This window comes from Crassostrea angulata, chromosome 10 (assembly GCF_025612915.1).
Source record: "Crassostrea angulata isolate pt1a10 chromosome 10, ASM2561291v2, whole genome shotgun sequence".
In the NCBI taxonomy this organism is placed as follows: Eukaryota; Metazoa; Mollusca; class Bivalvia; order Ostreida; family Ostreidae; genus Magallana; species Magallana angulata.
The window spans coordinates 21,342,508-21,362,014 of record NC_069120.1 but is presented as its reverse complement, the minus strand read 5'-3'; the positions used below and the strand labels follow the sequence as shown (position 1 = coordinate 21,362,014).

The 19,507-nt window shown below is 34.9% G+C and overlaps 2 protein-coding genes across 2 annotated transcripts; both read right to left on the bottom strand.

Moving 5' to 3' along the window:
- Positions 1–1,294: 1,294 nt before the first annotated feature.
- LOC128165050 (uncharacterized protein K02A2.6-like) lies at positions 1,295–5,227 on the bottom strand. The gene has a single exon (XM_052829247.1). It carries the CDS (start codon positions 5,225–5,227, stop codon positions 1,295–1,297), a length of 3,933 nt encoding a protein of 1,310 aa, XP_052685207.1.
- A 2,391-nt stretch (positions 5,228–7,618) lies between these two features.
- LOC128164519 (uncharacterized) lies at positions 7,619–17,639 on the bottom strand. Its single transcript, XM_052828423.1, has 2 exons — positions 15,476–17,639; positions 7,619–9,928 (listed from the first exon to the last, which is right to left on the bottom strand). The coding sequence occupies exons 1-2, from the start codon at positions 17,531–17,533 to the stop codon at positions 8,351–8,353; spliced, it is 3,636 nt and encodes a 1,211-aa protein (XP_052684383.1). The 5' UTR covers positions 17,534–17,639; the 3' UTR covers positions 7,619–8,350.
- Between the last annotated feature and the right edge of the window lie 1,868 nt (positions 17,640–19,507).

The window sequence follows — 19,507 nt, the reverse complement described above, 5'->3', positions numbered from 1 at the left end:
TACATTATTCTAACACAAAGTTCAACTCATCAATTTTCTCTTGGAGATTTTGTATTTCAAACCATCTTGATTTTTGTTGCATTGTATTGAATTAAAACTTAATGCATTAGTTTATATGATTTCAATAATAAAATAGAAATGGATTATTTAAAGGTACATGTAAGATCATACTCATCCGGTAGAATCTGCATGATTTTAAGGGGAAAAATTAAGCCGGATAATTTTTTTCCTAAATGGAATTGTAAATCTTATCCACACTTCATTTTGTGAAGATAATCATGGTTATTTCAAAAGAATTAAAAATAAATCAGGTTAGCTCAAATTTTCAGGTCAATTCAAATTTCAGTTCTCTCATATTTTTGCGTAAACAATTGATATGGATGTCATTTTATGATATTTTTTTTATTTCACACATTCTGCAGACATACGATGCATTATTATGATGCTTTAAACATAATAATTCAGAAAAAAGAGAGAGACAGAGAGAGAGAGAGAGAGAGAGAGAGAGTTCAAGTAAAAATTGGATTCCAGATGTTCCAATGAGTATCAAAAATCTCATTTTCACCATTTTTGTAAGAAATAAATTTCTGTGTTTCATAGAAGAGCTTTAAAGACGACATTGCATAAGAAACATTCAACTGTTTCTCAGTACAGTATGACTTAAAAGTATAGTACTTTAACTAAAGAAAAATTAAGGATATCTTTGCTTTTACCAAGGATGCCTAGAATGAAAGTTTTCTTGGTAAATGTAACCTGAAAATTGATTTTTTCTTCTAAATAATGTTTAAAATTTTCTAAAGAAGATTGAACACAATCACAGTCCCACAATATATGTTCTATAGTTTCCTCTTCTCTGTGACAAAAGGTACACAATTTAGGGTTTACTTTTTTAATTTTGAATAAAAAAAAAGAGTTTGTTGCTAAAATTTTGTTAATTATTCTGTATTGGAACCATTGAAGTTTACAGTTTTTTGTTATTATGAAAGGTAGTTTATGGATTAATTTCCATTCCATGTCCTCTGTAATGTCCGTTTGTGGGTCCAAGAATACAAACACCAGTACTATTCAATGTTTATCATTTATCAACTTGAACACAATATGGCTGCGCGCCAAAACATACAGAAAAACGAAAGTTACCGTATAAAAGAGAAAACCAATGGTTATCAGAAAAGTAAGTTCCGGAAATAAACATAACACTTTTCTCCCCTTTCCAATAAAATTGTAAATCATTACAGGTTGGTAAATCTAGAACAAGATTTTAACATTATAAGTAAATCACACTGGAATTGATAGTTTAACACTGTTCGATTAGTCGCTGTGGTTGGCGACGTTCACGAGGTGGATATCTGAGTTGTGTTGGACTGATGTTTTCATGTTTGCGGTCATCACTGGTAGAGGGTTCAGTAGACAGTGAATCCTGGGAGTTAAGGACATCACCGGTATTGTTGAATGGTTCCTCCCCACTCTTCAACGGTGCACTTATGGGAACCAGGCAGTCGAACACACTTGGTTTTACTGGCTCTGAACCTCTTAATTCACACATGGCATCACATGTACGTATCTGATCTACATGTCGTTTCCACAGCATACCACAAACACTCACATGGTAAGTAACTGGTCCCAGTCTTCTCGAGATGGTACCTTTTATCCAAGAGACTTTGTTTCCGCAATAATCACGCACCATGACAGTATCACCAACATTGAATTCTCGAGTATTCTTTTCAACTGGGAGTGATTTCTGATGGATATGGTAAGACAATTGGGGTTTCACCACATCCAGTCTTGTACGAAGTTTTCTGTTGAAGAAAAGCTCACTTGGTGTTGTATTGGTAGTTGTATGCGGAGTAGTGCGATAGGACAATAAAAATACTGCCAATTTCTGATTTAACGTTCCCGTCTCACTTGCCATGTTTTTCATTGCTTGTTTAAAAGTACGAACGGCTCTTTCTGCTTCCCCGTTTGATGCAGGATGATATGGTGCAGACTTAATGTGACGTATTCCATTCTCCTTTAAAAATGTTTCAAATTCCTCGGACACAAATTGGGGTCCATTGTCAGAGACAATTTCTACAGGTAGCCCATATGAAGAAAACAGGTATCTCAAAGCATTGATAGTACTCTCTGAGGTAGTAGAAGTCATCATCACCACATCAATCCACTTTGAATATGCATCTACTACTATTAGGAACATGCGCTGCATAAAGGGTCCAGCATAGTCAATGTGTACTCGTTTCCAGGGTGCACTTGGCCATAACCACGGATTGGCTGGAGCTTTAGGTAGGTTGGGTAATTGAGCTCTACAGGAGTCACACCGAGATACTTTGGTCTCAATATCAAAGTCCAAACCGGGCCACCATACATGAAGTCTGGCTAATGATTTCATCCTGACCATTCCTGGATGTGAGACATGTAACTCCGCCAGTAAATCTTGTCGGTACTTTTCTGGGATAATCACTCTGATCCCTCGAAGTAAACATCCATCTTCAATAGTTAATTCATTGCGTATTCGATAGAATGGCAACAAGTTTGGGTCTGGTTGTGAGCTTGGCCAACCACTTTTGGTAAATTCCACCACACGAGACAATACAATGTCATTCTTTGTTGCAGCTGCGACTTTTTCAGCAGTCACAGGTAAGTTTTGTAGCTGTATTCTGTGTATCAACTCCGTTTCTCTATCAAATACTGTCCTTGACTCTCTCTCCTCTGCAAGTGGCAAACGTGAAAGGGTATCTGCGTTTTGGTGTTTTCCTGTAGTGCGATATTTAATGTCAAACTGGTAAGCTGCCAGTTGGATCGCCCACCTCTGCAGTCGAGAAGCTGTTAAGACTGGAATGCCTTTCTTGGGTCCAAATATAGTGGTTAGCGGTTTATGGTCGGTAATGAGTGTAAATTTCCGCCCATATAGATACGCGTGAAATTTGGTAACTCCAAAGATGATAGCAAGGGCTTCTTTTTCTATCTGCGAGTAATTCTTTTCTGCAGTGGTTAAGGTTCTGGAAGCGTATGCAATAGGATTGTCCTTTGATCCATCGGAATGCGATATCACTGCACCCAATCCATATCCAGAAGCGTCAACAGCTAACTCCAATGGTTTGTGGGGGTCATAGTGAGCCATTACTTTAGATGACACTAGCAAGTCTTTTATTTTGGCACAAGCTTCAGAACACTCTGGGGTCCACTTCCATGGAACATCTTGAGACAATAAATGTGTAAGTGGTCCACTAATTGTTGACATGTTTGGGACAAATTTTCGATAGTAATTCACTATTCCCAACCATATCTGAAGTTCCTTACGTGACTTGGGATCCTCCAGGTTATTAATTGCTGCTAGCTTCTTTGGTGAAGGCTTGATTCCTTCCTTACTCACAATAAATGCAAAGTATTCCACTTGGTCCTGCATAAACTGGCACTTAGATTTCTGTAATTTCACACCATAATCATCCAGACGTTGGAGTGTAGCTTCTAAAATCTGCTTGTGTTCAGAGTCATTTGCTCCAGTTACAAGGATATCATCAAGTATGTATCCGACCTTGTTCAGACCCTGAAGAATGGTATCCATCGTTCGCTGAAAAATAGCAGGTGCTGATGCGATACCGAAAGGTAAACGAGTGTATCGATAGAGTCCTTGGTGTGTGTTAATAGTCACATACTTTCGAGAGTCTTTGTCCAAAACAATTTGGTTATACGCCTGAGACAAATCAAGCTTTGAAAATTTTTGTCCACCATTGAGCTTTGTGAACAATTCATCACTTGTAGGAAATGGATATTCTGAAATATCCAAGTATGGATTTACTGTGACCTTGAAGTCTCCACATATACGCACAGAGCCATCTGCTTTCATTGCTGGAACTATTGGAGCAGCCCAGTCTGAACATTCAACTTTCTCCAAGATACCTGTTTGCTGAAGTCTGTCTAATTCTGCAGCAATCTTGTCTCGCAAAGCAAATGGTACGGGTCTAGGCTTGAAGAATTTTGGTGGTACATCACCCTTAACCTTTAAGGTTGCTGTGATCCCTTTGATGCATCCTAATTTGTTGTCAAAAACAGAATACTTCTTCAAGTCATCTGCCATCACAATATGGATTGACTGCCAGTCCAGTTTTATACTTTGGAGCCAATTTCTTCCGAACAAGGCTGGCCCCCTTCCTTTAACCATGATAACAGGTAATGTTTTTGTCTGTGTTTGATACTTCACATTCACACTTATTTCACCCAACACTTCCAATATCTCACCTGAATATGTCTTCAGAATTGCAGAGCTTGGATGCAACTTGACTTTCCTCTTCAGCTTATTCTCATAAAATTGTTCAGATATCACAGAGACAGAAGCACCTGTATCTAAGTCCATTTCTATTTGTTCATCTTCCAGTGATACAGCTATCCTTATCTCCTTGGCTCCTCCTTGCTCCCTTGACAATGAAAAAATTGGCCAGTGTTCATTCTCACTGTTGTCCTCGGAATGATCTGACTCTGGATTTTCTGACACAAAGTTCAATTTTGACTTCTTCTTTTGTTTTTTAGGCTCCACTGTTTCCTTTTTTGAACACATTTTCTGTATATGTCCCATTTCATGACATGTGTGACATTTACTGCTTTTATAAAAACACTTATCTGGTATGTGATTTGTCTTCCCGCATCTATAGCATGGTTTATTCCTCACAGTCACTTTGTGTATGAATTCGGGTTCATGAACATCTTGAACATCCGCTTTCAATTTACGAGCTTCATTCTCGGCAAGTTCCATTGAAATTGCTACATCCATTGCCTTCTTTAAATCTAACTTATCCTCTGCTAGTAGTTTTCGCTGAGTAGCCACCGATGAAAGGCCACACACTAAACGATCCCTCAATGCCTGGTTCAGAAATTCTCCAAATTCACAGAATTCACTGAGTTTTCTAAGTTCCGCGATGTACTGACTTACGGTTTCCTGTTTCCCCTGGTTTCTTTGATAAAATCTGAATCGTTCGGCGATAGCCAGAGGGTTTGGTTTTAAATGTTGGGCAATCAAGGTTTTCAACTCTGCGTAAGTTTTGTCTGCTGGCTTGTTCGGGGACGTTAAATTACGAATAGGTCCATACATTTTCTGTCCACACACTGTTAATAATATAGACTTCATTTTATCAGCGTCCTCGATTTCGTTGGCAGTAAAAAAATGTTCCAACCTTTTGATATATTCATCCCAGTTCATATCGAACTCATAATTTTCTATTTTCCCGTAGACAGCCATAGTTATTGTGTTGTGACGTTGTCCGATCCTCGTCGCCAATTGTAATGTCCGTTTGTGGGTCCAAGAATACAAACACCAGTACTATTCAATGTTTATCATTTATCAACTTGAACACAATATGGCTGCGCGCCAAAACATACAGAAAAACGAAAGTTACCGTATAAAAGAGAAAACCAATGGTTATCAGAAAAGTAAGTTCCGGAAATAAACATAACATCCTCTATATCTAATAATTCATTCCACATTCTTTTACCTGTTGTCACAGAGGTATTATTGTTTAAAATATCATAAAAGAACTTTGATGATTTTATGATATTTTTCTACCGCATACCACATGGAAATATAATAAATAGACACACAAAGTTCTTTTTAGACGCAGCACATAGAAATTCAAATACATCGTTTATATAAAGTTTCATGACATTCAGGTCTTCAGTGTTTCAGGTCTTTAATATGTCCCATACACCGATCCCGATACATGATTTGAAAAGAATGAAAAACTCCGAAACTTTCCGAAGATATTAAGGTCTCGTTAAAAATGCGTCTAACACGACAGGCTATAACCAATTTTTCATTTACGAGTAAAACAAAAAAATATGTAATGTTTTTAAAAGGCATAAAACGTATTTCTACATGAAAATTTACTTTTAAGTCATAAAAATAAGCATTATATTATTTTAGTTAAAAAAAACTATCCCGCAGAAACGCAGTTACAATACTTAAATGTGTATCAAATAACGGACCGCCTCCTGGCGGCCGGTAAAAATTAGTTTTCCTGCGTTTCTTAGAATAGCGGAGAAAACGTTGTGTGATAATAACGTGTTCGAATAGATTTGCGTAGGAATACAGGGCGAGCCATAGGAAGGCCAGTATAAAAGAGTTGGTGTTAAAAAGTAAAGGCCATTCTAGCCAGTTTCACTCAGTGCACAAAGCTTAGATTTTTTTTTCAATTTTTAATTTTTTTATGTCTCTATAATATTTACTGAATTATACATGTGTAAATAATAATAATATTGATAATTATATATGAATAAGTCCTACATTCGCCGCTAGACGTAATTTTAACTTGCTTTCGGACACAGATTTTCATAGTTTCTTTTTTAATATTATCAATGGTTTTTCCTTGGTGGTTTTTAAGGTCAATCATGGGGAAGTACATTTATATGTTCATTTTATGTTCACGTGATTTCGATGATACATATTTTCATTAAAGGTCAGCTGCCTGCTAAGCTCGTCTGGCTCATTCCTATGAGTTGTGTTGCTGTTAATGTGTTTGAAATTAACATTTTATTATCTTTATAATGTAATTGTAAAGAATATTTGATTTTAGAATGGGTCCCATTTTCAAAAGTGTATCATAGTGAAAAGATGTGCAAAAAAATGACGTATGAAATGTCCATTGTTAACATGATTATTTCAAACAGTCAAACACCTGAAGGTATGGACTCTTCACACCTGCAGGGTGGTGTTTGTATATAACACCTGGTTCAAGCCATAATTTAAATAATGACACCAATCAGTTGACCAAACTACATAAATAATTATGTATTTTCATTTACACTCTATGATGAATTTTTAGGAACTCACCTCGGGTAAGTACTCCCTTAAAATAATTACAAAATAATACCACTTATTTTATAACAAAATACTCGAAATTGAAAAAAATGAAAAATATACCCGGTCCTTTAATGTTAGACGGACCTTTTCTTATACGGACCGGACGCTTTTAGAGCAAAGGCGGGCCTCAATGTTAATTACATTAATGGTCCGCCCCGGACCATATACATAGCGGACCTAAAATTAAGACACCCGTCACACTAATGTGTGCTCTTTGTCTTAAAGGGGAAAACTGAAAAATTCTTCGACAATTCGGTGAACGTAATAATGGCCCAACAATAACTATGAAAAAACGTTAGTCAGCTTTCACCAAGCGGAGGACTGTCTGCAGACAAGGTCGTAGTATCGACCATAGAACTTACAAGATGATGTCGACTTCAATCGAGACTGTTGATAATTTTGTTTTATCAAGTTGTTTGTCAGTAGCTTATATTACCTTGTTTAGAAATTGACCATGCGTAGAGCATACCCTTGCGTATCGAATCAACATTAAGTTTTGTTGTTACGATACCATTCTGTCTTTATCTAGTAAAATATCTAAACATGAACAGATGACTCTCAGATAATCGTTCCGGGATCATTTTTCGACTTATAATAATGACTACTGGTCACTGCTCTACGTAGAAAAATTACTCTTTTGCTTGAAGAATAAGTGTCATTTTCATAAAAAAAAATGTGCACACTCTACGTGAAAAAAGTGACGCAGAACTATGCCCTCCTAATAAATATATTTTTTTCAGTATCATTTCTTGTTATATGTAAATTATTCTCAGCAATACTATAATTTTTATTGCAGTAAACAGAAAGTCAAAGAAATAATAATACATATTAAAATTGTACAATGATTTACATTTTCAACAATCATCTGCACCATCTAGTTTCAATACATTTGCAAATAAAAGAGAAATAAATTGATATTTAATTAATTTGCTGTAATCCCTTCCTTTTAAATTGTGTATATTAACAAAAATAAAGGATACAGTATGGTAAATACTACAAAAATTGAATCCAAACAACTACTTCTAAAGAAACACCAAAAGAAGACAGAAATCAACTCCACTCTTTTTAGCTGGCAAAAACATTAATCTAAAGGGATCCATTTTATCTTTAATTTCCTGCGATTTTGCAACATTTTTAACAGTTATCACTCTTTGCCCATTCACTTATATTGCTTTTCTAAACCTATCAGATATCCATGATCCAAACTAGGTGAAAAGTAGAATCATACTAAAAGTCAAAGAATATATATTTTGCTTATTTAATCAAACATCATATTTAAATTTAAAAGGAGCACCAAAATTCAAAGGTTTTAAAAAATACAAAAAATGTAATTGGAAAAATAGCAATAAAGAAAACTGACAATCTAAAATATATAATTTAATAAGCAGAACATAAAATTTACAACAGAAATTGTTGCATGCAATTAGGATTTCAAGAAATTGACCAGGTATATACTTTCTAAACTCATAAATAGGAAATAGTTTTCTTCTTTGAACTTTTGATAATTCACATTTGAGTTGTGGTAGTGTGATTTGCTGTTGATGAATGAATGTTTTGAGAACGTGTACTCTGAAGTTGATCATGTTTATCTTTCAATAGTTTGAAAACTCTTTTATTACAAATATACGAGACGAATATAATCACTCCTTGGGCGCCATTAACAATTGTAGCCAAAAATGTAAAAGGAGATACATCAAAAAATCCGTCTACAATCATGAAGAGCCACGACACACCAGTCAATAAAAACAGTTTCATGAAAATGGTAAAGTCATGTCTGTCTTGAGTGCTCTTGACCTTCGGTGTATTTCTTATGTAATAAAAAGTGATGGAAAACATTATTATATTGAAAATAATCTGTAGAAATATTGGAATGATAAACAATAGAATTTGAGCTTTATGATCGAGAAGGAAACATTTCTTTCCTCCATATCCAAACTGTATGGACTTAATGTTTGTGTAAGCAAGTGATATATTCAAGGCTACAGGAAGCAATGGTAACAGAAAAGACGCCAGACAGTACTTTATGAATAGTTTTCTTTCCGCAGATACATCGCCGCGTGTCAAAGCATTCCTCACAAATAATCTAAACATGTGAAAACAGCAGATATTGGTACAAGTAAATACAGTGATCCAAAAGTAATGAGTGAATCCTCCAATCCATGCACATGCTTTCTCGTTGGTAATGTACGCTTGGATGATGAAGAAAAGCTGTGCCAGAAAAAGCGAAAAGGCATAGCACATTGTGTTTTTTCCTGGTACCGTTCTTAAAACAGGTAAAATGCAATAAATCAAAATTGTTGCGAGCAAGCACAGAAGAGAAAAAATGGTGCAGATATAAGTAACAACCATTAATCCAATATCTAAGTTACCTTTTTGATCTGACGAAAAATACACCTTCCTTTTTCTTTTGTATGATTCTGCACAAATCCGTACTCTTCCATTACTTTCTTTTACAAATTCATTAAAATTGTATCTATTGTCAACTGACTTAACGTATATGCTACTGTAATCTTTAGAAAGAACGTATTCGTCTGGTTCTAGTTGGATCTGTTTGCAAACAAGTAAATTATTAATGTTATATGAATATTTTGAGGAATGAGAAATGTTTTTCGTGAAGCATTCCATAGAGTTTATCTTTTTCTCATGATTATAAATTGGAAGAAACCAGGCCTCTAAGCTTTGTTGAAATTCAAGCAAAACACCCTCAAAATTGATTCTGATATTTGTTAAACCTAACAGCTGCATCTCCAAGCGGTTTCTGTTAATTGGAAACTGGTTATTTTGTACTTTGATTCGGGTGTAAATCAAACATATGTCTGTCGATAGTCCCATGGGTTCATTACAAGACAATTTTGAATAAACATATATATCTTCTATATTATTGTTCCCTTCTTTTATTTCTTTCTGAAGAATTTCTTGCAGATTATCTATGATATTACGCAAATTGGTGTGAGTCGAATTTGAGTGCATCAGAACTCTAAGCGCTACATTGTACTGTGCTTCCCTGGCATAAGGAACAAAATACGAACATGTGTCATTCATCAGCAGTTTTCCTCTCGAACACAGCAATTTTCTGCATTTGCTCTGAAATGAATATTTACATAGATTTTAAGAAAAATAACAATGTACGTCTATAGATCTATAAAGAGAATGCTCTGGTTTCTTTTCCTCAAAACATTCTAATCAAATCTAGTCAAATCTTATATTCTGGTCTGAATTACTAGAAAAAAGTATATTACTGATCTATACATGAACATTCTGCTTACAATCCCTTTAAAGCAATACTGGATTTTTAATGGCTATTATAGAATTGAAAGAGCCATTAATCATAGACGGTTACAGACTGTCGTCTAAACACAAAAGCAAAATCGGTCTTTATTCTACGATGGAAACATTTAAAGTAATTAAAAATAATTTCTGTATGAGAATACGAAATAAATGCACCATAGTAATGTTTAGCAAAAGGGACCGTTAGGTTTCGCCCCCCTGGATGATTGAGTTTTTTCAACCCGCATTGTTTTCTTTGATTGTAAACAAAAACCTCAAATATATTCCCAAACAATATGTATCTAGGTTTGTGCTGATTTGCCAATTAAAAACATTTTTGAATTATAATATTCTTTATAGGACGTAAATGTCAAAGTCGTTGGACATTCATATCCGCCTTGACGCCGGAAATAATGCAGTACCCTTTTATGTAAAATTTGTTTTGATAACAAATTTTCAAAAAAAATATTTTTATCATATGAATATGACTAAAATGACTAATGAAACTACTTTAAAGCATAGAACTATACACATATTTAATCATCCTTTAAAACAGTACGTACAATTTGATATAAAATCGGACCACGCTGCTTTAAGCCCCGCTTTGCATTCATACACAAGATATTTATAATTAGTTTATCACAACTTATTAGTCATCCGTAGAGTAACACTAGATTTTTAAATGTTCAGTCATACGCAGTCATCCTAAATTAGGACCATTATCTATGTTAACTAAATGGGAAACAGAAAAAGAATTTTTCTTTTCCATTACATCATTTTATCTTTTCATCATTTCATCTCTCCAAACTTCTGTACTCAGTCCCTACGGTCTTTATTGATATTATCCCTGCTTTGTGGCCGACGAAATTGTTTTTAAGCTCACCTGTCAAGTGAGCTTTCTGATCAATATTTGTCCGGCGTCCGTTTGTCTGTCCGTCCGTCCGTCCCTCTGTAAATTTTTTTTACATTTTTGACTTAATCAACAGAACTACCGGGCCAGTTTCAAACAAACTTGACACAAAGCATCCTTAGGTAAAGGGAATTTCATTTTTGTTGAAATGAAGGGCCACGATCTCTATGGAGGGTAATCGTGTTCAAAAATTCAGACATGTAAACTTGTAAATCCGAATATGCAATGTTGTTGGTGTGTGAGCCCGAGTATGAATGAGTGTAATTTCGTTCGTAAAACCTATAAAACTCAGGCATAAACACTTTAGAGTTGACCCCGCAGGCCTTCAATCTAATTTTTCCTACAAATGCAGCTGTGAAATGTTGTTTGTTATCTACATGTAACCTGCCTCTTAATACACACTTTCTATCTGCAGTCTCTGCATCTCCATTTTCTGAAATAGCAAGGCTGACATGTTTCAAATCAACAAATGTAAAGTCTACAAGTTTGTCGAATTTTGACATGACCATAAATGGAAACAGTGACGTCACCGATAGAAAAGGCTAGCTGCAGGTAAAGGCATGCCGTAATCGCCGGAATGGGGACGGAAAAAATAAAAATAAAAAATTGTTCGATAGGCCTATAATTATATTATCTCTGGATAACAACCTTTCTAAGGAAGAATGATTTTTCGGAAAAGAGCTCGGCTGAATAAAGAAATTATTCCCAAAAGCATCTTTATCGCTACCACAACTTTGGGACAAGACGACCCTCCCCCTCCCGGCGAAAAATTACACGGGGTCGGCCAGTTGGTCAATAAAACATCTGAGTTGCAAAGTTATCAATTATCAATACGAAAAACAAACAATATTTGGAGACATTGGTTTTGAAATTATGATTTCTATGAGACATAAGATGCGACCCCCCCCCCCCCTACAAAAATAAACAAAAAATCCAAAGATATGGTTAACTGTCGTGAAATTAAAATGTGTATTAATTATTTCTTAAAATGTTTCATTTGGCATTGTCGGCAATAAATATGGAAAAAAGCCTATCATGCAGGTGAAAATCAGCATTTCTTTTTTTTATTTCAAGCAATTACCGGTATTACGGGATATGAGTATGACGTCCTGAATGGCGGTTCAATACAAGACTCACTTTGTGAAGTTGTCTGATAAAAAAAATACGGAGAGCTATTATATATAATACAGCTTTACAGTCACTTGTGAACATGTACTGTTAACCATAAAGCAGAAACTTAATTTTGTAAAATGATTGTCAATGCAGTTTATTTTGAAATATTTTTTTGATTTAAAAACTCTACCAGTTAATAAACGATCAAATTCATCTGACCCACTCCGTTCCTCAATTTCAGAAATCCAATTTCCGAAGAAAAACATAATTACAAAAACATAAACATACTAGTATACCCTTACTATTTCTTCAAAAACTTTCAATTGTAACAAAACATTGTACTTAAATTAATTATAATTTAACTTTTTTAATAGGAGTTTTGGATTGTTCTACTATTTATCTTGCTCTTTCACAACAAAATCATTTTGATATTTAAAAAAAAGTATAAATACATGTATAGTTTCATACATTTTTCCGTTAAAAATTAACAAATCTTTGCAAGTCATTTAATTCTAATATTAATAGAGAAAAGCTGTCAATGTGACAACAAAACAAGTTTTCCTTTGTGTGAACAGTATCAATAATCCATTTGTCAATCCTGAATTGATAAATACTATCTATCCATGCAGAGAAATGGAGTACTCTTTATGCAATATTTTTGCCAAAAATGACTAGGTTCAACAGCTGGTATTTCTCAAATTAACAGAAATCAAAATTCTGGCAATTTGCATACCTCTGATATATGTATAATTGATCTGCAAAAGAACAACAACCTATCTTGAAAACTGTACGAGGAGGTATCGGTACAATAAGGGTACCCTTTTGGCCGCCATCCGCATGCCCACCATTTTCAATATCCGGATTTTTCCTTTGGAAACCTCACGGCGTTCCCCAAACCCCATGCCGCTCAAAATATATTCACCCCCTTAAGGATTTCTTGATTTGTCTAATTTCTAGAGAAGAGCACGCATTAACTTATATTTCACTTTAAATTACATATCAAATTATTTGAGAGAAATAAGATATTAAGCATTTCTTTTTAACCCTTATCGTATAATACCACAAGAATTATATTACTGAAATTAGCGCATTCGTCACATCGGCAACGATTTTTTTATTCATGACTCTCTTCCTGTTTGGTCCAGTTTCATTAATTCATACCTCCATAATTTTTCTAAAAATAATACCGGTATTTTCTATAGAAAACGTGTCGTTCATTAAAAGCTTATTGTTATAGTTTAGCTGTTTTTTCCATTCCGGCGATTACGGCATGCCTTTTCCCCGCGGCAAGGCAGTTGCCATATAAGGTCATGTCAAAATTCGACAAACTTGTAGACTTTACATTTGTCAATTTGTAAATTGTCAAATGTACTATTGCCGATTCTGAAGTTACAAATGCAGAAACTTCGGATTGTAAGTGTGCAAAGTTGAAGGTTTAATTAACTAATGAAAACAATAAAAGATGCAAAATGTGCATCATATGAAGGAACTGAGTCAAATCTTAGTTGTGTTTATACCAGAGTTTTAAGGTTACACGATCAGAATTACACACTTTTATACCCAGGCTCACAGACCAACACGATTGCATATTCAGATTTACAAGTTAACATGTCTGGATTTTTGAACACGATTACCCTCCATAGATCTATTTCAAAGGGAGATCATTAGGAAATATTAAACATTTGTTTGTATCTTATAAAAATCTTCTTCTCATAAACCAATTGGTCAGATAACCTGAAACTTCTGTGGAAGCATACTCAGATAGTGTAAATTCAGTTTGTTCAATTCGTGATCCCCGGGTTAACGGTGGGGCCATAACTGAGGGTCTTAATTTTACATAGGAATTAATAGAGAAAAATCATTTAGAAAATTCTCATCAATAACCAATTGGCCAGAAAAGCTGCAACTTGTTTGAAAGCATCATCAGGTAGTGTAAATTCAGGTTTGTTCAAACCATGATTCTCGGGGGTACGGTGGGGCCACAATGGGAGGGTCAAAATTTTACACAGGAATATATAGAAAAAATTCTTTAAAAATTTTCTCATCAAAAACCAATGGGCCAGAAGAACAGTAACTTGGAAGAATCCTTTGGTATTGTAGATTCAAGTTTGTTCAAACCATGATCCCTGGTAGAAGGGTGTGGCGACCATTGGAGATCAAATGCTTCCATAAAAATAGCGAAAATACTTTAAAAATCTTCTTCTCAAAAACCAGTTGGCCAGAGAAGCTGTAATTTGTGTGGAATCATCCTTTGGTATTGTAGATTCAAGTTTGTACAAATCATGATCCCTGGAAGTAGGGTGGGGCGACCATAGGGGTCGAATTCTTACATAGGAATAATTAATTAAGAAGAGAAGCAGTTACTTTTGAAGAAGCATCCTTAGGTTGTGTAATATATAAAGAGAAAAATCTTTAAAAATAAAATACCATATAAATATATATTGTAATACTCATATGCAAGCATATTGATATTTATTGATTCTCAATTGTTTATACTGTGGCCCTGGATAATTCGAGGGGCCAAAAAAAGGGTTCAAAGTTTGTTGTAGGGTTTTATTTTTATGAACAATTGTTTTAGATTTTTTTGAGAATGACAATGCTTAATATGTGATATAACTATGAAGTCATCTAGTTACAAAAGGGGCTCAATATAAGAACATCTGAAGAAAATTTTGAAAATCTTTTATTACAGGATCTGTAATTTGAATTCATGAAGCTGATCTTAATGTCCAATATTGCTCAGGTGAGCAATGTGGCCCATGGGCCTCTTCCTTTCTTTAAAATGGCGTGGTAGTCACAAATGCATTAGACTATCTTGCACAATGTGGTGTATTTTAAAACTGGCGGCTTTCAGTTAAATAAAAATGGCTTAAAGCTGAACACCGCTGTAAATAGGCACTGTCCGCCATATTTCTCTTTCAGCACCGCTCTTCCTACACCCCTATATAAGCCTTAGAAAAGTGTTTAAGTCAAATAGGCAAACAGTGTGCAATTTTGGATGAAAAATTACAATTTCGAAAATTTAATTCAGTAAACATGAACAAAAGCTCCATGCGGATTCGAACTCGTGATTTGTGGTAGAAGCCCAATACTTTTTTTAATCTTTAGAAGCCCAATACTTTAACCACTGAGCTACGACGATGTACAACCTAATCAAACGATATAAAAAGTTTAACAAAACATTTTCATCGCCATCCTGTGACGTATTTTCTTAAAAAGTATAAGTCTAGGTGTAGTGAGGTACCTTAATTAGGAGTTTAAAAAATATTCCCCTCACCGAAAATTGTATTGTACTTGTCAATAACGTTATGAAAACTCTTTACAAGTTAAAAAAAAAATACCGTGTATGTATCCTTGAACTGTGATCTGCTACATCCTACCACTTGTCTGGTGGGATCTTCACTAGTATCAGACATTACAAACAAGTTTCTGTAGGTAGGCAATCCAATTTCGTTATGAATAAAGTCTGTACCTGTTTGAGGTAACATTATTCTTCTATTGCATGTTTTACAATATCTGTTCTTAAAGGGATAAGAATGTATATCCAAATTACCATTTTCACAATTATATCTGTCTGAATTGCTGACATCTAGATCTTTAAAGTAGCAATTTGATATGGGTTCTTCAAAAATCTCGCTGTTGCACAGATCACAAATTGGATTTTTATACATTGAATATTGTGATTTTGCCATTAAGTTTCCATCAATACTTTCACACATAAATCGAGCACTTTCAGACACTGATTTGACAACTCCTGTCTGATTGCAGATACCAATGGTCTGTCGATCAGTTAGTTCGCAACTATCCACAAAAAATGTAGTGCTATAATAAAAAGAACAACCATTTTTATTCGCAGTCTGTAAGATTGCCGATATTGAAGGTTTGAGTGCAGGGAAAAATAATTTCGGACAAACTAGACTCACATTCCATACCATGATATCAGTCAAATTTTGATAGTTCGGCTCTTTCTGGTTGTGACAAATATAACAGTATATATTAAAATAAGTTTCATGGGTTTGAATATTGATCACCGGAATATTTAGCAGGTCAACATTGGAATTGCTTTCACATTTGAGTTTTATTGAAGCATGCTTGTAATATATCGGACATTTCCTAATCATAAAATAATACGACGTGTTAAATTCATAGCGAGCCGTGTGGATGATGTGTGCTGCGGAACAAGCCCTGCGTTGAAAGAATGCAGCATCGGGGCAGCAGGAGGCAGATTTATAACAGTTGTCGTCACAACTACAGTCTCTCCTTGCTTTGAAGCCGGGGAATATTTTGTCAACTCTGTGTTCCTCTGAGCACCAGTTACGATAGCCACCTGACCTGACGTACTCCTCATATAGAGCAGTCAGATTCACAGAGGCCTCAAAATCTACTGATTTATTTAAAGTATCATTATCTCTCAAGCTTTTGTTTAGGCTCTCCGCCAAATTGAATGATAGTAACGTTAAATTAGCCATATACCGGTCATTTGTTCCATTATATTCTTCTGAAAATAGCACTAACGCATCGTCGAATTGCAACATCTGTTCGTGGGACTTATTGTAGTTCATCAAGTAACTCGGTATGTTGTTTTCCCTTTCAAATGACATAGGCGTTTTGTTAGATTCCGTGAGTTTTAAAACTTTTCTTTGTTCCTTACCCGTATTACAAAGAAAGCAAAAGACATTTTGGTAAAACTTATATGGTTTCTGGTAATGCTCGCATGCGTCTTGGATTTCTTTATCGTACACATCCCAGTCCCCCGTAATATTACATGTCCTGACCAGGGAGGTCACTTCACAGTGCCGCTGGAAAGTATTTACAGGCGGGGTCAACTTTAAAGCACAGCTACTGTACATCATGCCGTTCCATAGACTAGGTGCATCCGTATAGTCATCAATATCTATTTCTTTATACGGACATTCTATGTAATACGCCCATGATACAGTTTCATTTTCACCGTGACATTTAGAACAATTGACATTTGCATAGGTTTTGTTTGTAACAAAAGAATACACCGGTATTTGATGAAGGAAATTAGTTCCAGTAATCGGTTGAAAGCAAATTTCGTACAGATCTGGACAAGAAGAAACCATCTTATAGCTTTGATCTTGGTTGAAAATGCTCCATGGAATCATGCTTTGAACGCAGGTGCTGTAGGATTCGTCTAGGCAACAATTACGGTTAAAGTCACAATATTCCGAACAAGAACACGAGAGACAGTCGTGGAAATTGCTAGTCTTGGATATTTGTAGATTACCTTTTTCGTCCATCTTTGAGCAAATGGATTCGCTTCCACAATACTCCAAGTATTTTGAAATAAGTCTCGACATATTGTGTACATATTCATTCATACAACACGCAGTGTTTAATACATTAAGAAATATAAAAACAATCATATAATCCATCCTGTTGATTTCTTTCCAGTATTTTCTACAAGAGAAAATCGAGCCAGCTACTCAATCAACATCCAACCCTTGACATAGCCAGTGCGAAGCTTGGAGAACGTTATGTATTTAATGCACATCTGCCAAATGAACACACATCCACACAACAAAAACAGCTTTGTCACGAGATCTAATACAAAAAGCTCATTATACTTGTGACAAATAGATGATGATTAAAATTGTTATCGTTTAGGAGTGCTCGGGGGAAGTGATATTTCGTCCATGAGTTATCTGTTGATATTACACGTTATAAAATATTTTTTGTGCAAACGTCCCAGAGGAAATACTTGATCAATAAGTTCTGAACGTAAAATTGTAGACAATTTTATAAGATTATGAATAATAGAGGACAAAAACATACAAACTGATCTGCAGTAGTAGCCCTTACCAAAGTAAAATTATTGCTGCAACAATGCGGCAATATTGCGGCAATATTGCAGCAACACATTTTTGTTCCCAGAAACCAGATTTTGAGACTAGTGAAATGTTGCCGCTAGCTGCAACAACTTCTGGTAACATTTTGGCAATACTGCTGGAGTGTTGCCATTAGCGGCAATAACTTCTGGCAACATTCTGGCAATACTCATAGAGTTATTTTTGTAAAAAAATTATATTAACATGCACCTAGAATATTGCCACTAGGTGCAACGACTTCCGGTAATATTCTGGCAATACTCAGTATCATACTGCCAGAAATAATTTTCTGGTAAGATCTACATGTATTTGATCATTTAAAATCATGAACTAATTCATTTGTACATAATATATAATTCTGGCAATACTGCTAGGCATCATATTTGATTTCTGCATTAATTATAACAAGCTGCATTCCAGCTCGAAATAATTCGTGTCAAATCTTCTCTGATCAGAATGCAAACATGCATTTAAATTAAACCACGTACTTAATTGAAAAAAAAATAAATGCATAAGTAATACAATAAAAATTTCATTTTAATATTTCTAACAATAATAAACATTTTAATTTAAGGAGAAGCCGAGCAGTGGAGGGGGGGGGGGGGGTTAACAAATCGTCAACTATTTAGATATGATTTAAATTATAACACCTCAAAATTTGCCAGAAGTTTACCACAAACTTTTCTTTTTTCTCTGATTGGTTATGCTTACTGAGCTTGCAAAAGCTTTACCAGAATTTAGACTTATAAAATTTTACAGTACAAGTCTAAAACTGTCAATTAAATTTGCATGAATTGCTTTTGTATGTTTTTCCCAAAAAATAATAATAAGTCGAAAAAATTAAATCTAATAAATATTTTATGATTAAAGTCTTATTCTAAGAAAGTCTCAATTAAAAAATCCAATAATATTCCCTACAATCGCATATAACTGCTATGCATGGTTACGATGTTTCACTATAAAAGACTGTTTGAATCAACCCCCCCCCCCCCCCCACCAACTCACGTGAATACCGACCTCTCTGTTCTTTTGTAACGGTATATTCTTTTTTATTAAGTTAAAATATCAGTCTACTTAGATTTGAGTATCTAAACTGCTGTTGCATGTTGAATTAAGAATTTTCGTATGCTGTTTGTTTCCACTTTTACTTTAGTTTCAATGTTAAAGTTACGCGCGCGCTGATTGGTCGATCAAATCGCTAGCCGCCAATTTTCACATTCGATGCTGCCATCGAGCTTCCTGTCATCACTGGAAATGGTGAAATAAATGAAGTACGGGAATTATCTGTAAACAAGGTTAAAAAATACACTGTCAATGGAGTGTTTATCTGTGAAAAAATCAACGGCTGAACTGAGGACGAATCTGAGTGAATGAATCGAGTGTCGACACCCCATGCACCATCTGCATGAGCACTTTTTTGCAAAAGTAAGTTTAGCAATAAAAATATATTCATTGAATGGTAGTTTAAACATGTTTGTTATAAGAATAATATGTTTTACGGTGCTACCGTTCTGACAAGCG

Coding starts and splice junctions, on each gene's coding strand:
- LOC128165050 (XM_052829247.1), bottom strand. CDS start 5,227: ATGGCTGTCTACGGGAAAATAGAAAATTATGAGTTCGATATGAACTGG.
- LOC128164519 (XM_052828423.1), bottom strand. CDS start 17,533: ATGGATTATATGATTGTTTTTATATTTCTTAATGTATTAAACACTGCG. Junction 9,929..15,475: donor AGTTCAAGGATACATACACG/GTATTTTTTTTT, acceptor TATTCATTTCAG/AGCAAATGCAGAAAATTGCT.